The sequence below is a fragment of the Dendrobates tinctorius genome, unplaced genomic scaffold (genome assembly GCF_039654945.1).
Source record: "Dendrobates tinctorius isolate UK_male_01 unplaced genomic scaffold, ASM3965494v1 ptg000083l, whole genome shotgun sequence".
NCBI classification, from domain to species: Eukaryota; Metazoa; Chordata; class Amphibia; order Anura; family Dendrobatidae; genus Dendrobates; species Dendrobates tinctorius.
The window spans coordinates 23,021,316-23,039,336 of NW_027361751.1; the positions used below are offsets into that span (position 1 = coordinate 23,021,316).

Genomic DNA, 18,021 nt, shown 5'->3' on the forward strand with positions numbered 1-18,021 from the left:
TCGTCAGAGGAATACAGCCCCATTTGTCGCAGGAAAGTGTACGTGAAGGGTTACTCCACGTGCTTGCCTGTTGGTTCGGGGGAGAGCGGGCCGTAGAAAGGAACCGTCGCCCCCTTCACTCCGTTAATTAAAAAATAAAAATTTACAGAAAATTCTAAAATAAAATAAAAACGGTGGGGTCTGAATCCAAGTGCCTTCTATGGACACTAAGTAAGAACTGGAGAAATCTCAGCCAGCGAGAGGGTGTATATTGCAGGGGAGGAGCTAACTTTTTTTCTGGTTTACTTAGTGTCCTCCTAGTGGCCAGCAGCATAACACCCACTGTCTCTGTGCCCCCCAATGAGGCGTAGGAGAAAAATCTTTTGGCAAAAACAAAAGCTGCGGGTTATGTATTTGGTGATGGGAACTGTAAATGTGTGATTGGTGAGGATGTGGTGCAGAAGTGGAGTTTTTCCAAGAGAGGGTGGTGAGACTGTGGACGGTTCAAGGGGTAGAGGTGGGGCCAGGATGGAGCCAGGGTGGAGTACAAGGGGGCCCAAAAATCCTATGGCAGCCCTGAGTAGGCCGGCCCACTGGACTCATACATACAAGCTTACAAGATGGCACTGAATAAAATGCAAGTTATATTTAACCTTGTCCAAAAAACTTTTATGTCATTCTTGCTCAGCCTCTTCTGTATACAATGCTGTTCAAAGCTCGGACTACAACTGCACGTACGTGATGGGTTCCCTTTAAAAGACGTTGTATCCAAGAGGGTAAAGAATTAGATGGACATTTGGGCTGCTGAGGATGTCTGTTTAGGACTTTCCACCCTCTGGTCACAACTACAGCCATAGAGTCAGTGTGCTTTACCGGAAAGGTATCATGAGCAGCTTTAATGAAGCTGTTTGTCATGTGACAAGATCGAAAACAGAGTTCTAACAGGAGATATTCTCCGCCAAATAAAAAGTCTCTGGGTGAGAGGAATGGGATGAGGAAGGCACTACAGGAGAGTTGGTCATCAATAGTGAACTGGAGAAGAGCTGGAGGAAGGATACCTTGTCGTATGTGGGATTCACCATTATGGTAGGTCTTTGATGGTGGACCCAACTCACCTTGGGAAGTAGTCAGGGTACCAGCCCTGTCTGTTTGCGCGATTCACATTGCTGAGAAGTCGCTGTCAGTAGGAGAGACTCACCCTTAGAAAGTGGTCAGAGTACTAGGGGTGTTACGGAAAGAGGAACCAATGATTAATAAATTCTGGCTAATTCTGTCATTGACTAAGATAAAGAAAACACCCAAATAAGACTAGTGAGACATGCTGCCTCCCAGAAACCAGGGGTGGTGTTCACACAAGCTGCGACTGTAGCTGTGGATGAACACAGGCAGTATAGGTGGCTTCACACTGGCCTGAGGAGGTGGATGCAAACAGAAGATGGAAGACCAAGCTAGCGCATGCACTAATCTCCAAAGAGATAGTGGTTAGTGCTAGCCCCAGGGACTAGGCAATGCCTACCAGTTCAGAGATATTAAAAACCAGTCACAGGAAGCAGAGATGAGGTTCTTGCAGTACTCTGTTCGTCAGAGCGATGGACTCTGCCTTGACAGACACTAGCCAAGGAGAGAACTGCCATACTTTGTGTGTTGAAACTAACGCCTGTCTTCCTTCTGTCCTCTGCACAGGATGAGGAGGCGAAGGCTAGCACAGCAGGACAGAGGGACCAAGGAGAGAGAATCCTGAACAGAAGAGCAGAAAGGGGCATATGGATAGTTAAATTTTTTGGAGCCCACCGGAGGACGGATGGGCCACTGCTGCGAACCAGATGGAAAAAGCAGAGTGGAGGCCAGAGGAGACTCGCAGAAGTGCAAGGTAAAAAGAAGTTGCAAGGAGCGCTGGGGGAGCACGTTGCGGGAACCACTGCAGGGTAGAAATATACAGCCTTCTCCTGTAATTCAGCCTTCAATTTCAAAACCATCTTCACTCGCTGCTACCCGCAATGCTTTGGGTGGCAGGCGGTTGAGAGTATGTTGCATGGACCAACTGCCTACCGGCGGTTCTGGGCCTGCTATCACAGAGACAGGGAAGACAGTGTGACTGGTTTAGCTCTACATTTTCCAACTATAAGGAAAATCCAGTTAACCGCATTCTACATAAAAAGGAAGAAACAAATCTACAGAACCCAGATGTCTGCCTCCTGTGTGACACTAAGCTAAACCAACCTACCTCTATGCCAGTCATTGGCTGTAGACTGCAAGGGATTAACCCACTTTTTCTTTGTTCTTAGTGCCAGCCTCCACATCCAAGGGTCTTGAATGCCCCAGTGACACGACAGAGCAGTAAGTTCATATTAATGTACCCTCACTGTGGTCTATAATCTCTTTTTGCATGGGATACATTTGTTGAAAATAAAAATAAACAGATATCTACATATTACTGTTACTACGTGAAATGACAAATTTGGTAGGAGAAAAGACCACCATAAATATATATAGAAACCAGTTTAATGAAGAACATCTACTAACATTAGGTCATGATTTCTAAGTGTGCAATATCCCTTATAAGAAGCCATCATGTAAAACAACATGCCACACAGTTAGAAGGCACTGAAGTTTTACTTTGTGATCTAATGTAATGAAAAAAAAACAGCATCACAACTTTCTCAGTCCAGCAACCCTAATGATTGAGACTTACTTGTACTGGACTCTACAGTCTAAGAATGTGTTCACACTGAGGTTTTTTTTTAGCTGTTTTTGGAGAAGAAACTCTCCGACTCTTCTATCAAAGCTTGTAGTTTTTGAAGTCCTCAATGATTTTGGAAAATGTCTGACCCAAAAGCTCTTTAAAAAGCTCAGTGTGAACATGTCATAAGAAATCTTTAAAAAAAAAAAAAAAAAGTTATTCCGGAGAAAAAGGTCAGTAACAGTGGAGTTCATTTTTCTTGCTGTCGATAGAACAATCTGGGTTCCAATAAAACTGCATCACCTCCTAACAGAGTGAAAGACACAAATAGAAAATACACATGTAACAAGGAAATGACAAACCTGCAATATAAGTAGTGTCATATACAAAATGGTGGCGTATTGCAGAGGAAAAAAAAATACTTCATAAACTTTGCATTATTTGTCGTAAAAGTGTGAACGTAATTGTTAATCGTCGCCGGACACTTTCAGAGTTTTGAGGGAATATCTGACAAGTTAAAAAAGACCCTACAACACAGTAATATACAAGGCTTCTGCTGTGCAACCATTATGTTAAAAATAAAATATACATTTGTGTTACTGGCAGTGGTTACCGTCAGCATTTGCAACTTTCTGACAGAGGTGAACATATTATAAAGAAAAGAAAATCAAGCCATAGTGACAAATTTACAAAATGTCAATACTTGATGGAAATGATTCGGGTTTAAAATTACCTTCTTAGGCAAATATATACTAACCAACACTGTAGTGAACCAAATTTACAAAAAAGAAACTATTGATACCAAGAGAGTTCTATACGGACGCACATAATGCCCACATCATGTTCACTCAGGAACCAAATGAACACATCTAGCATTTTGGCCGTGAATTCGCTAAAGATCCAGGAGTCGTACAGGCTTATACCACTTCTGTTCTTCTTGACCTACTGTATTCACTCATTGTACAGTTCCCATTGTGCCGAGAGTCTCCACCCTCAATGTTTTCATCACTGAATTCATTCACAGTATTCAAGTCATCCTTTACGTTATCCTTTTCCTGTAAGCAAAGCAAGGGGACATGTCAGTTTCCAAGCAAGCAGCATGAAATTAAACCGCTGACACACACATTTTATAATATATATATATATATATATATATATATATATATATATATATATGTATATGTATATATACACACACACACGTAATAAATACAGTGAAAAGATAAAATAAAAAATAAGAACATTAAAGTTCAAATCACCTTCCTTTTCCCATATTAAAAAAAAATTACAAAAAATGTAAAAATACACATATGTGGCATCAACGAGTTCAGAAAAGCCCAATCTATCAAAACAGACCAGGGCAAACAGCGGCCCACATCCGGCCCTCTGGCTGTTCCAGTCCCTACCCGGGGACCAAGACAGCCTAAGGAATGAAACAATGGCCTACGAGCCGCACTGTGCCTTCAGTCCATCTGCCGCCCGCTGTCACCACTGTCTGCATACTCAGGATGTAGACAGCAGTGAATACATTGGTGAAGGACAGCGCCGCCGGCTCCAGCTTCCACCAATCAGCGTGTGAGACAGCTGATGCAATGACGTCATTTCATCCCGCTGCTGCCGAGACTGCATGAGACAGGAAAGGTAGCGAGGTGAGTGTTTTTTTTCATGTGTATGTAATACTTGTATGTCTGTATGAGGCTATGTGGCGCTCACGCTCCTTACATGGAGGCTATGTGAGGCTCATACTATATAAGAGCCTATGTGGGGCACACACTGTATATAAGAGGCTATGTGGGGCACACACTGTATATAAGAGGCTATGTGGGGCACACACTGTATATAAGAGGCTATGTGGGGCACACACTGTATATAAGAGGCTATGTGAGGCACATGCTGTATACAAGAGGCTATGTGGGGCACACGCTGTATACAAGAGACTATGTGGGGCACACGCTGTATATAAGAGGCTACGTGAGGCACACGCTGTATACAAGAGGCTATGTGGGGCACACGCTGTATATAAGAGGCTATGTGGGGCACACGCTGTATATAAGAGGCTATGTGGGGCACACGCTGTATATAAGAGGCTATGTGGGGCACACACTGTATACAAGAGGCTATGTGGGACACACACTGTATACAAGAGGCTATGTGGGACACACTGTATACAAGAGGCTATGTGGGGCACACACTGTATACAAGAGGCTATGTGGGACACACACTGTATACAAGAGGCTATGTGGGACACACTGTATACAAGAGGCTATGTGGGGCACACGCTGTATATAAGAGGCTATGTGGGGCACACACTGTATATAAGATAAGATAATCCTTTAATCGTCCCACCATGGGGAAATTCAGAGCATTACAGTAGCAAGGCAGGAACAAGTACAGATACAGATGCATAAAGGCATTACATTGACAGTAGGTAGGTACATATACGGGGAAAAAAAAAAAAAATGTAACCGGACTGTCACAACTTTGGATCTATCAGTTCACTGTTTGGGTCGTTCTCCGTTTTGGACAGTGCTGGTTATACAGCCTAACTGCAGCAGGAAGGAAGGACTTTTGATAGCGCTCCCTCTCACATTTAGGATGAAGTAGCCGGTCACTGACAGTACTGCACATCTTTGTCACGGTCTCAAGCATGGGATGGGAATCATTCTGCACCATGTAGCTCACCTTGGCCAGTATCCTCCTGTCGCCTACTTCCTGAACTGGATCAAGGGGGCATCCCAGGACAGAGCTGGCCCTTCTAATCAGTTTGTCCAGCCTATTCCTATCCCTGGTTGATATGCCACTACCCCAGCACGCCACACCAAAGAAGATGACTGATGCCACAACAGAGTTGAAGAAGGATGCAAGGAGTGCCCCTCTAACTCCGAAGGCTCTCAGCCTTCTGAGCAGATAAAGCCTGCTTTGGCTCTTCCTGTACACTGCATCCAAGTGATGGGCCCAGTCAAGCTTATTATTGAGGATCACACCAAGGTACTTATAGGTGTCGACTATCTCAATGTCATTTCCCTGAATGTTCACCACTACTGGTGGATTTTTGCCCTTGCGAAAGTCCACCACCAATTCCTTGGTCTTCCCGGAATTAATCCTAAGGTGGTTCCTCTGACACCACTCCACAAAAGCTTGGTTAGTGTCTCTGTACTCTCTTTCATCACCTCCTGTGATGAGGCCTACTATTGCAGAGTCATCAGAATACTTCTGCAAGTAGCAGCTAGATGAGTTGCACCTAAAATCCGCAGTGTACAGTGTGAAGAGAAAAGGGGCAAGAACTGTACCTTGAGGTGCCCCTGTATTGCAGATCACCGTGTCTGACACACTGTCCCGAACCTTTACAAACTGAGGTCGGTTCGTGAGGTAGTTAAGGATCCAGGTGGAGAGTTGGAGGTCCACACCAACAAGGCCCAGCTTGTCTCTCAGTAGACCTGGCTGTATGGTGTTAAAAGCACTAGAGAAATCGAAGAACATTATTCTCACAGTGTTCCCAGGTTTCTCCAGGTGAGAGAGAGTCCTATCTAGAAGGTGGATAATGGCATCATCCACACCAATGCCCAGCCTGTAGGCAAACTGGAGAGGGTCCATATCCGAGCTCACTAGAGGACGGAGACGTGTGAGAACCAATCTCTCTAATACCTTCATCAGGTGTGATGTCAATGCTACAGGTCTTATAGTCATTAAGGTCTTTCGGATAAGGTTTCTTCGGAACCGGTACCACACACGATAATTTCCATAGTTGTGGTACTATACCTATTCTCAGGCTCATATTGAACAGATATGTAATGATCTCACTCAGCTGGTGCCCGCAGGTTTTGATTAGTCTTGCACTGATGCCGTCAGGACCTGCAGCCTTCAAAACTTTGATCTTATTCAGTTCTTTTGCAACCTGGGTACTTGTGAAGAACAGACCCTGGCTCAGTTGACAAGTTGCAGCAGGGGATGAGGTTATTGTAGCAGAGAGGTGTGAATGGTATGCAGGGGCAGGAGCAGCCAGTGTGTGATTAAATCTGTTAAAGAATAGATTAAGTTCATTAAGCCCCTCTTTATCTACAACGATCCTGGAGACAGTCTGTCTATGCCCAGATATAGACTTTAGACCCTCCCAGACTTCATGGATCCTTTTCTGTGACAGTTTCAGTTCAATTTTTTTCTTATAATTAGCCTTTCCCTGCCTGATTAGATTCTTCAGATCTTTCTGCACCTCTCGCAGCCTGCCCTTGTCACCTGATCTGAAGGCCAACTTCTTCTCTTTGAGAAGAGCCTTTATTCCGGAGCTGATCCATGGTTTGTTGTTAGAGAAGAACCTCACTACTTTTGTGGGTACCGTGTTGTCTACACAGAAATTAATGTAGTCCGTTATACAGTGTGTGAGACCATCCATGTCATCACCATAGGAATCTTGCAGCACTTCCCAAGTGGTTGTTTCAAAGCAGTCTCTCAGAGCATCATCACTCTCCTCAGTCCATATCCTCACTATGCGAGTGACAGCAGGTTCTCTCTGTACAAGTGGCTTGTACACGGGTTGGAGGTGCACTTGGTTGTGATCCGATCTTCCAAGGGGCGGTAGGGCTGACGAGGCATATGCCCCTCTCACACTGGCAAAGAACAAGTCCAATGTTTTGTTGTCTCTAGTGAAGCAGGTAACATACTGTGTGTGCAACTGGGTAGTATGGATGCTGGAGACACATGATTGAAGTCTCCCGAAACCAGAAGGAGTGCTTGGGGGTGAAGGGACTGCATTATACTCACTGTGGATTGTAGGACCTCAGTGGCGGCATCAGCTTTCGCAGAAGGGGGGACATATGCAGCTATCATGATTACATGCGATAGTTCCCTCGGTAAATAAAAAGGTCTCATGCCCACAGCTAATAGCTCAATGTCCTTACAGCATGTTTGCTCCTTGACCACGATATGCCTAGTCACACCATCTATCATTCACAAATATCGCCAGCCCTCCGCCTTTCCTCTTACCGCTCTCCCTTGTCCTGTCCGCGCGAATGAGTTTAAAGCCATCCAACGAGACAACAGTGTCCGGTCTCTGTAAACAGCAACATGCTGCACTCCCTTAATTCCCGATGATGTCTGGTCAGCGCCGATAGTTCTTCCAACTTATTCCCGAGTGACCTCACATTGCCCATAATGACGGAGGGAAGAGCAGGTCTATAGCGCCTTCTTCTAGCTTTCCTGAGGGCTCCAGCTCTGCAACCTCTTCTCTTAGTGTTCCTTATTTCTGGTGGAATGTCCTCTGGTCTATTAGCAGCATGCTGCCTTGTTGTGTCCCTAAGCAGCAGTATAGCTTCTCTGGAGTAGACAACAGGGTCTTTTTCAGTTCCTGGATTTCCCAACACAATAGATCCAAGTAAAAAGATAAAAAGTCCATCAAAGGTCCAGGTCCTCTTATGGTTATCCATAGTGCAATGTCCTTTGGAGTAACAATAAAAAAGAGAAAGGAAAAATAGAAAAAATAGAGAAAAAAGGAGATCAAAGAAGGAGCTACTGTAACAGGCTGCCACTCCAGCAGCGCCAGGAAGAGGCTATGTGGGGCACACGCTGTATATAAGAGGCTATGTGGGGCACACGCTGTATATAAGAGGCTATGTGAGGCACATGCTGTATACAAGAGGCTATGTTGGGCACACGCTGTATATAAGAGGCTATGTGAGACACACTGTATCACTGTATATAAGAGCCTATGTGGGGCAAACACTGTATACAGTTGTGGCCAAAAGTATTGACACCCCTGCAATTTAGTCAGATAATACTCAGTTTCTTCCTGAAAATGATTGCAAACACAAAGTCTTCGGTGTTATTATCTTCATTTAATTTGTCTTAAATGAAAAAACACAAAAGAGAATGAAGCAAAAAGCAAAACATTGATCATTTCACACAAAACTCCAAAAATGGGCCAGACAAAAGTATTGGCACCCTCAGCCTAATACTTGGTTGCACAACCTTTAGCCAAAATAACTGCGACCAACCGCTTCCGTTAACCATCAATGAGTTTCTTACAATGCTCTGCTGGAATTTTAGACCATTCTTCTTTGGCAAACTGCTCCAGGTCCCTGATATTAGAAGGGTGCCTTCTCCAAACTGCCATTTTTAGATCTCTCCACAGATGTTCTATGGGATTCATGTCTGGACTCATTGCTGGCCACCTTAGAAGTCTCCAGTGCTTTCTCTCAAACCATTTTCTAGTGCTTTTTGAAGTGTGTTTTGGGTCATTGTCCTGCTGGAAGACCCATGACCTCTGAGGGAGACCCAGCTTTTTCACACTGGGCCCTACATTATGCTGCAAAATTTGTTGGTAGTCTTCAGACTTCATAATGCCATGCACACGGTCCAGCAGTCCAGTGCCAGAGGCAGCAAAGCAAACCCAAAACATCAGGGAACCTCCACCATGTTTGACTGTAGGGACCGTGCTTTTTTGACTGCCTCTTTTTTCTCCTGTAAAATCTATGTTGATGCCTTTGCCCAAAAAGCTCTACTTTTGTCTCATCTGACCAGAGAACATTCTTCCAAAACGTTTTAGGCTTTTTCAGGTAAGTTTTGGCAAACTCCAGCCTGGCTTTTTTTATGTCTCGGGGTAAGAAGTGGGGTCTTCCTGGGTCTCCTACCATACAGTCCCTTTTCATTCAGACGCCGACGGATAGTACGGGTGGACACTGTTGTACCCTCGGACTGCAGGGTAGCTTGAACTTGTTTGGATGTTAGTCGAGGTTCTTTATCCAACATCCGCACAATCTTGCGTTGAAATCTTTTCTTTTCCATCCACATCTAGGGAGGTTAGCCACAGTTGGAGCTTTAAACTTCTTGATGACACTGCGCACGGTAGACACAGGAACATTCAGGTCTTTGGATATGGACTTGTAGCCTTGAGATTGCTCATGCTTCCTCACAATTTGGTTTCTCAAGTCCTCAGACAGTTCTTTGGTCTTCTTTCTTTTCTCCATGCTCAATGTGGTACACACAAGGACACAGGACAGAGGTTGAGTCAACTTTAATCCATGTCAACTGGCTGCAAGTGTGATTTAGTTATTGCCAACACCTGTTAGGTGCCACAGGTAAGTTACAGGTGCTGCTAATTACACAAATTAGAGAAGCATCACATGATTGTTCGAACAGTGCCATTACTTTTGTCCACCCTCTTTTTTATGTTTGGTGTGGAATTATGTCCAATTTGGCTGCAAAATTGCAGGGGTGTCAATACTTTTGGCCACAACTGTATAAGAGGCTATTTGGGGCACACGCTGTATGTAGTGAAGCTATGTGTGGGCTCACGCTGTATAATGGAGGCTATATGTGGGCTCACGCCTTATATTAATATTAGCGCCTATGTGGGGCTCACGCTGTATACTGGAGATTTGTGCGGGCTCACGCTGTATATAGTGAGGCTATGTGTGGGCTCACGCTGTATATAGTGAGGCTATGTGTGGGCTCACGCTGTATATAGTGAGGCTATGTGTGGGCTCACGCTGTATATAGTGAGGCTATGTGTGGGCTCATACTGTATATTGGAGGCTATGTGTGGGCTCATACTGTATATTGGAAGCTATGTGTGGGCTCACGCTGTATATAGTGAGGCTATGTGTGGCTCGCTGTATATAGTGAGGCTATGTATGGGCTCACTCTGTATATAGTGAGGCTATGTGTGGGCTCACGCTGTATATAGTGAGGTTATGTGTGGCTCGCTGTATATAGTGAGGCTATGTGTGGCTCGCTGTATATAGTGAGGCTATGTATGGGCTCAAGCTGTATATAGTGAGGCTATGTGTGGGCTCACGCTGTATATAGTGAGGCTATTTGTCGGCTCATACTGTATATTGGAGGCTGTGTGTGGGCTCATACTGTATATTGGAAGCTGTGTGTGGGTTCACGCTGTATATTGCAGGCTATGTGTGGGCTCACGCTGTATATAGTGAGGCTATGTGTGGCTCGCTGTATATAATGAGGCTATGTGTGGGCTCACGCTGCATATAGTGAGGTTATGTGTGGGCTCACGCTGTATATAGTGAGGCTATGTGTGGGCTCATACTGTATATTGGAGGCTATGTGTGGGCTCACGCTGTATATAGTGAGGCTATGTGTAGCTCGCTGTATATAGTGAGGCTATGTGTGGGCTCACGCTGTATATAGTGAGGCTATGTGTGGGCTCATACTGTATATTGGAGGCTATGTGTGGGCTCACGCTGTATATAGTCCACACATATAGTATCAAAATAATTGACCAAATCAATAAACACCCAAAAAATTAAAAACGACAAAATTTGGTAGCCACAACACCGCAAAAAATGTATTAGCAATCAAAATGATTAAACACATCGTTTCACCCCGAAAAAATAAGGCCTCACACAGCTCTTTCGACAAAAAAATTTAAAGCATTACAGATGTCAGAAAATGGAAAATGTATGATTTTTTCCTCACCACTAAAATATAATCATAAAACTTGGTAAGTTTGGTATCTCCATAATCGTAGTTATGAGGAGAATCATATTGCCAAGTCATTTTTACTACACAATGCACGTTTTAAAAATAATTCCCAAAGTCAATGTTAGATTTGGGGGGGGGGGGGGGGGGAGTTCACAATTTAAATTCACTTGAATTTTTTTCCTATTTTCTAGTGCCCTATTAGGTAAAATGAATGGTGTCTTTCAAAAGTACAACTCGTGCTGCAAAAAATAAGCCCTCACATGTCTATGTAGACAGAATAAAAAGTTATAGCTCTTGGAAGAAATCGAGGAAAAAATGAAAAATGTAAAAGTGGCCACGTCGAGAAGGGGTTTATTACTGAGACTTAAATTAAACCCATAGCTATTCATTTTAAGATGACAAAGATGTGGAGTATGATCCCAAAGCATTGTAGGCAGTAACAAGGCTCGCAGCCTTCTCTGGAAAACCTCGAAACGGCAATGCTGCTGAATTAAGTTTTGTAACTTTTCAATTTGTAAAGGAATACTTGACTGCCATTCTTTTAAACTTTTGCAAGTTAATATATAATTATTAAATTTGGTAAAATGACAGTCCGAGTTGAACAGTATTAAAAATGCTGATGTGAATAAACCTGTTCCGGTAGTGATTAATACTGCATGACAGCAGCACGTATAGGTGATGTCAGTGGGAACAGATAATATGTGTGTGTAACAGGCACATCTTACCAGAACACAATATGACATGTTTGCAATTCTTACCCTTTTCTTGTAGTTATCGAATGAGTCTCTCATTTCTCTGGTTTTATTGCTATTTTTCTTTGATGAGGAACGACTGCTCTCCCTTCTATCTGCACTGTTATCCCCTTCTTTCCCTCTCTTCTTCTCTTTCCTTTTTTTAAAAAAAAAATTACAAATTTGCAACAACTTGGAGAAAGACTGAATTACAGTAGTACTCCAGTAAGATAGTTACCCACAAGATAAGCGATAACTTCTAGATCAGTGGCGGTCTGACCGCTGAGGCCACCATCGATGAACAGAAGAAGGTACAACGCGCGTCGTTCTACTCACTCAATAGGCAGTCCAAAGGAGAATGAACAGTGTGCATGCACAACTGCGTTTATTTTCTGGCGAGGTCTCAGCAGTGGGACTCTCACCAAATGACACGTTATCACCTATCACATAGATAGGCATTAAAGGGGTTGTCCGGCCATAGGCCACAAGTCTGTAGTCACTCTATGTGACTGCAGACTTGTGAATCCTCACAGCATGTGCACTGTCAGGATTCTTCTGGGCTCTGAGTGGGAAGTGCATGACCACAACTATACAATCTGCATACATGTCAGGTGTCAACTAGTTTTGCGCGGCTTCGCTCAATACAAGTATATTCAGTGGGGCTGAACACGTCTAGTCGGAACGTGGCTGGAATTATGCAAATCGCAAATTTGTGGTCACATGACTGCTCGCTCCCAGCACCGGAGAATCCTCACAGCAGGGACTTGTAAGATTACGACTGGACAACCACTTTAACTTCATAATGGAATACCCTTTCGCAAAGAATAAATAATGTAAAGAGAACAAAAATATTGTTTCTCAAGCGAACACACCAGGAAAACCTATATTGTACTATGTGGGAATAACGCCTGAACCCCTACAAGCCCTGTACTTGGCATAGAATAATATTGTACTCAAGAGTTTTTTTGCTTTGTGATGGCCCGCCATAAGGAAATCTTTGTAATTAACAAGATACCTAAATAATTGTTTGCTAATTGAATATTACCTTCTGGGTGAAGGAGACTTAGAAACCTTGACAGATTTAGAAGTTTTGGGGGATTTAGAAAGACTTCGACTCCTCCTTTTGCGCCTTTCCCTGAAACGAAAAGTGTGTACAACAATAGCTTTAATTAATTTCACCCATTAAAACTTACACATTTCACTATGCAAAAAAATCAGGCCCATCCTGGTTGTGTGATCGGAAAAATACAAACGTTATAGCAGCAAACGAAGGAGACAGGTGAAAATATAATTGTCACCAAAAATTTCTGTGGCACCCATGGGCTTAATCAATCCCATTCTGATTTTATCCTTAATATTGTTCATGAGATGAGCAATGGTGCATCCACAAAAAACGGATTTTTGGTTTGCTTACCGTAAAATCTGTTTCTTGGAGCCTTCATTGGGGGACACAGAGACCATGGGTGTATGCTGCTGCCACTAGGAGGCTGACACTGTGCACAGAAAAAGGTTAGCTCCTCCTCCACAGTATACACCCCACCGACCGGCACTAATTTCCTCAGTTAGTGAGAAAGCAGTAGGAGAAGTAACAAAAGAGTAAAAACAGAACAGACAACTCAACTGTAACCAACAAACATCAAAAGAACAGGAGTTGCAAAACATGGGAGGGTGCTGTGTCCCCAATGAAGGCTCAGAGAAACAGATTTTACGGTAAGCAACCCAAAAATCCTGTTTTCTCTATCGCTTCATTGGGGGATACAGAGACCATGGGACGTCCCAAAGCAGTCCCTGGGTAGGGAGAAGCAAACTTCCATTAGGTCTGAGAACTCACCACCGGCGCCTGCAAGATCCTTCTGCCTAGGCTGGCATCCACTGAAGCAAACGTGTGGATTGAAGACCAGGTTGCAGCTTTGCAAAGCTGCAGCGCGGAGGCTCTGTGGCGCACCGCCCAGGAGGCACCCACTGCCCGGGTAAAGTGAGCTCTAATTCCAGGAGGGGCACTCGATGCTTGACCCGGTAGGCTTCCAAAATTGCCGATCTGATCCAGCGAGCAATAGTAGCCTTGGAGGCCGGCTGACCTCTCCACGCACCATCTGGAATGATGAAAAGTGAGTCTGTCTTCCGCAAGGGAGTCGTCCTAGCTAGGTAGACCTTCATCGCCCTAACCAGGTCTAGCTTGTTCAAGGAGCGCTCAAGCGGATGGATTGGACCCGGACAGAAGGACGGTAGAACAATGTCCTCATTTAGGTGAAAAGTGGACACCACCTTAGGGAGGAAGGAAGGGGGGGGGCCGCAGGACCACCTTATCCTGGTGGAGCACCAAGAAAGGGGGGCGACAAGAAAGGGCCGCCAATTCCGACACGCGCCGGATGGAGGTGATGGCCACCAGAAAAGCTACTTTCCAGGAGAGAAGGGAAAGGGAATCTTCCCTGAGAGGTTCAAAGGGTGAACCTTGTAGAGCCTCCAGAACCAGACTGAGATCCCATGGATCCACGGGAGCGCGGTACGGAGGTGCCGCATGAGCCACTCCCTGAAGAAAGATCTTGACCTGTGGACGGGAGGACAACGTCTTCTGGAAAATAATGGAAAGCGCCGAGACTTGACCCTTTAAAGAGCTAAGGGCAAGGCCCGCATCTCGGCCTGCCTGGAGGAACGCCAGGATAGAAGGGAGTGAAAAGGACATGGGCGGAATGTCATTGGCCTCGCACCAAGTGAAATAGGCCTTCCACGTACGATAATAAATTCTGGAAGACTATGGCTTTCTAGCACGGATCATGGTGTGAATAACCTGATCCGAAAAACCTGACCGTTTGAGAACCGCGGTCTCAACAGCCACGCCGTTAAATTGAGCGGCAGAGAATTGGGGTGGCAGATTGGACCCTGAGACAGCAGATCTGCTCTGTCTGGAAGCTTCCAGCGGGCGTCCGCGAGAAGGTTGACGATGTCCGCGAACCAAGACCTTCTGGGCCAATCCAGAGCGATGAGGATGACTGGTACCCCTTCCGCCTTGATTTTCATCAACAGCTTGGGAAGAAGAGAAAGGGGAGGGAACAGATAGGGGAACTTGAACTGAGACCAGAAAATGGTCAGAGCATCGGCGCCCACTGCGAGAGGATCTCGGGCCCTTGATACGAACTGTGGGACATTCCTGTTCAGGCGAGACGCCAGCAGATCTACGTCCGGAGTCCCCCAACGACGGCAAAGCTGATGGAAGACATCCGGATGTAAGGACCACTCCTGGCCGCGAGACCGTCGCGGCTGAGAAAATCGGCGGCACAATTGTCCACGCCGGGAATGTGCAACGCGGATATCGCTGGGACTGATACCTCCGCCCAGTGGAGAATCTTGAACACTTCCGCTAGAGGCGAGGAACTCCGTGTCCCCCCTTGGTGGTTGACATACAGTCATATGTTAAAGTTTGGGCACCCCTATTAATGTTAACCTTTTTTCTTTATAACAATTTTGGTTTTTGCAACAGCTATTTCAGTTTCATATATCTAATAACTGATGGACTCAGTTATATTTATGGATTCCAATGAGGTTTATTGTACTAACAGAAAATGTGAAATCTGCATTTTAACAAAATTTGACAGGTGCAAAAGTATGGGCACCTCAACATAAAAGTGGCATTAATATTTCGTAGATCCTCCTTTTGCAAAAGTAACAGCCTCTAGTCACTTCCTGTAGCTATTAATGAGTTCCTGGATCCTGGATGAAGGTATTTGTGACCATTCCTGTTTACAAAACAATTCCAGTTCAGTTAAGTTTGATGGTCGCCGAGCATGGACAGCCCGCTTCAAATCATCCCACAGATGTTCAATGATATTCAGGTCTGGGGACTGGGATGGCCATTCCAGAACATTGTAATTGTTCCTCTGCATGAATGCCTGAGTAGATTTGGAGCGGTGTTTTGGATCATTGTCTTGCTTAAATATCCATCCCCTGCGTAACTTCAACTTCGTCACTGATTCTTGCACATTATTGTCAAGAATCTGCTGATACTGAGTTGAATCCATGCGACCCTCAACTTTAAAAAGATTCCCGGTGCCGGCATTGGCCACACAGCCCCAAAGCATGATGGAACCTCCACCAAATTTTACTGTGGGTAGCAAGTGTTTTTCTTGGAATGCTGTGTTTTTTAGCCTCCATGCATAACGCCTTTTTGTATGACCAAACAACTCAATCTTTGTTTCATCTGTCCACAGGACCTTTTCCAAAATGTAACTGGCTTGTCCAAATGTGCTTTTGCATACCTCAGTTGACTCTGTTTGTGGCGTGCTTGCAGAAACTGCTTCTTTCGCATCACTCTCCCATACAGCTTCTCCTTGTTGAAAGTGCGCTGTATTGTTGACCGATGCACAGTGACACCATCTGCAGCAAGATGATGCTGCAGGTCTTAGGAGGTGGTCTGTGGATTGTCCTTGACTGTTCTCACCATTCTTCTTCTCTGCCTTTCTGATATTTTTCTTGGCCTGTCACTTCTGGGCTTAACAAGAACTGTACCTGTGTTCTTCCATTTCCTTACTATGTTCCTCACAGTGGAAACTGACAGGTTAAATCTCTGAGACAACTTTTTGTATCCTTCCCCTGAAAAGCTATGTTGAATAATCTTTGTTTTCAGATCATTTGAGAGTTGTTTTGAGGAGCCCATGATGCCACTCTTCATAGGAGAATCAAATAGGAGAACTACTTGCAAGTGGCCACCCTAAATACCTTTTCTCATGATTTGATACACCTGGCTATGAAGTTCAAAGCTCAATGAGGTTACAAAACCAATTTAGTGCTTCAGGAAGTCAGTAAAAAGTAGTTAGGAGTGTCCAAATCAAGAAAATGATAAGGGTTCCCATACTTTTGCACCAGTCAAATTTTGTTAAAATTCAGATTGCACATTTTCTGTTAGTACAATAAACCTCATTTGACTCCAGAAATATAACTGAGTCCATCAGTTATTAGATATATGAAACTGAAATAGCTGTTGCAAAAACCAAAATTGTTATAAAGAAAAAAGGTTAACATTAATAGGGGTGCCCAAACTTTAACATATGACTGTATGCCACCACTGTGGCATTGTCTGTCTGAATCCGGATCGGCAGAACCCTGAGAAGCCTTTCCCAGTGGATGAGAGACAGATAAATCGCCCGTATCTCGAGGACGTTGATAGGCAGAGTTGACTCGTGAGTCGACCACCGACCCTGAACAGTCCGATTGCGAAACACTGCTCCCCAGCCGAGAAGGCTGGCGTCCATTGTCACAATCTGCCAGTGAATTGAAAGGAATGACCGGCCTAGGGAAAAGAGAGGTGACGTCAGCCACCAATTGAGGGACTGTTTGACCCGGGACGAGAGGCGAATTGGACGATCCAGGGAGAGAACAGACCTGTTCCACCGAGACAGGATGGCCTGTTGAAGCGGTCTCGAGTGAAATTGAGCAAAGGGGATCGCTTCGGCCGTCGCCACCATCTTTCCCAAGACTTTCATGGCTGACCGGAAAGATGGGAGCCGTGGGCTCTGCAGCGATCGTACATCTCGTCGCAGAGAGATCATTTTCTCTTCTGGGAGAAAGACCCTCGATCAATGGGTGTCGAACAATAAGCCCAGAAACACAAGACATTGAGTCGGAACAAGGCAGGACTTCCTTTTGTTCACGAGCCACCCGAATCTGGACAGAGTGTCGAGAACGATGGTAAGACTTTGGTGAGTCTGGTGAAAAGAGTTTTGATTAGAATGTCGTCGAGGTACGGAAAGAGGACGAGACCTCTGATCCTCAACAGGGCCATCAACGCCGCCATGATCTTTGTAAACACTCTGGGCGCAGTGGCGAGACCGAACGGCAGGACGACAAACTGGTAGTGGTCTTGATGAATAGCGAAACGCAGGAATTTCTGATGCCCGGGAAAGATGGGGACGTGCAGATAGGCATCTTGAATGTCTATTGAGCACATGAATTCCTGCGCCTCCATGGAAGTGATTACTGAACGAAGGGACTCCATCCTGAAATGTCGCAGGCGGACCCTTTTGTTCAGTAGCGTGAGGTCCAGAATGGGCAGAACCGTTCCGCCTTTTTTCGGCACTACAAACAGGTTTGAGTAAAACCCTGAGAATCGTTTCGGGAACGGGCACAATCACCCCGAACCTGAGAAGAGAGGCGATGGACGCAAAGAAACCCGGAACTAAGGCGGGGTCTTTTGGAGGGCAG

General features: G+C 44.9%; 1 protein-coding gene across 2 annotated transcripts in view; it reads right to left on the reverse strand.

The window, feature by feature from the left end:
- Positions 1–2,463: 2,463 nt before the first annotated feature.
- The window catches only part of SREK1 (splicing regulatory glutamic acid and lysine rich protein 1), a 96,047-nt gene continuing 80,489 nt past the window's right edge, over positions 2,464–18,021 (reverse strand). For both annotated transcript variants that reach the window (XM_073584215.1, XM_073584214.1), the window contains exons 11-13: positions 12,872–12,961; positions 11,854–11,983; positions 2,464–3,714 (exon numbers count right to left, since the gene is read on the reverse strand). In XM_073584215.1, coding sequence (XP_073440316.1) covers positions 3,577–3,714; positions 11,854–11,983; positions 12,872–12,961 — 358 coding nt within the window. In that variant the 3' untranslated portion in view covers positions 2,464–3,576. The remainder of the gene's footprint in view (positions 3,715–11,853; positions 11,984–12,871; positions 12,962–18,021) is intronic.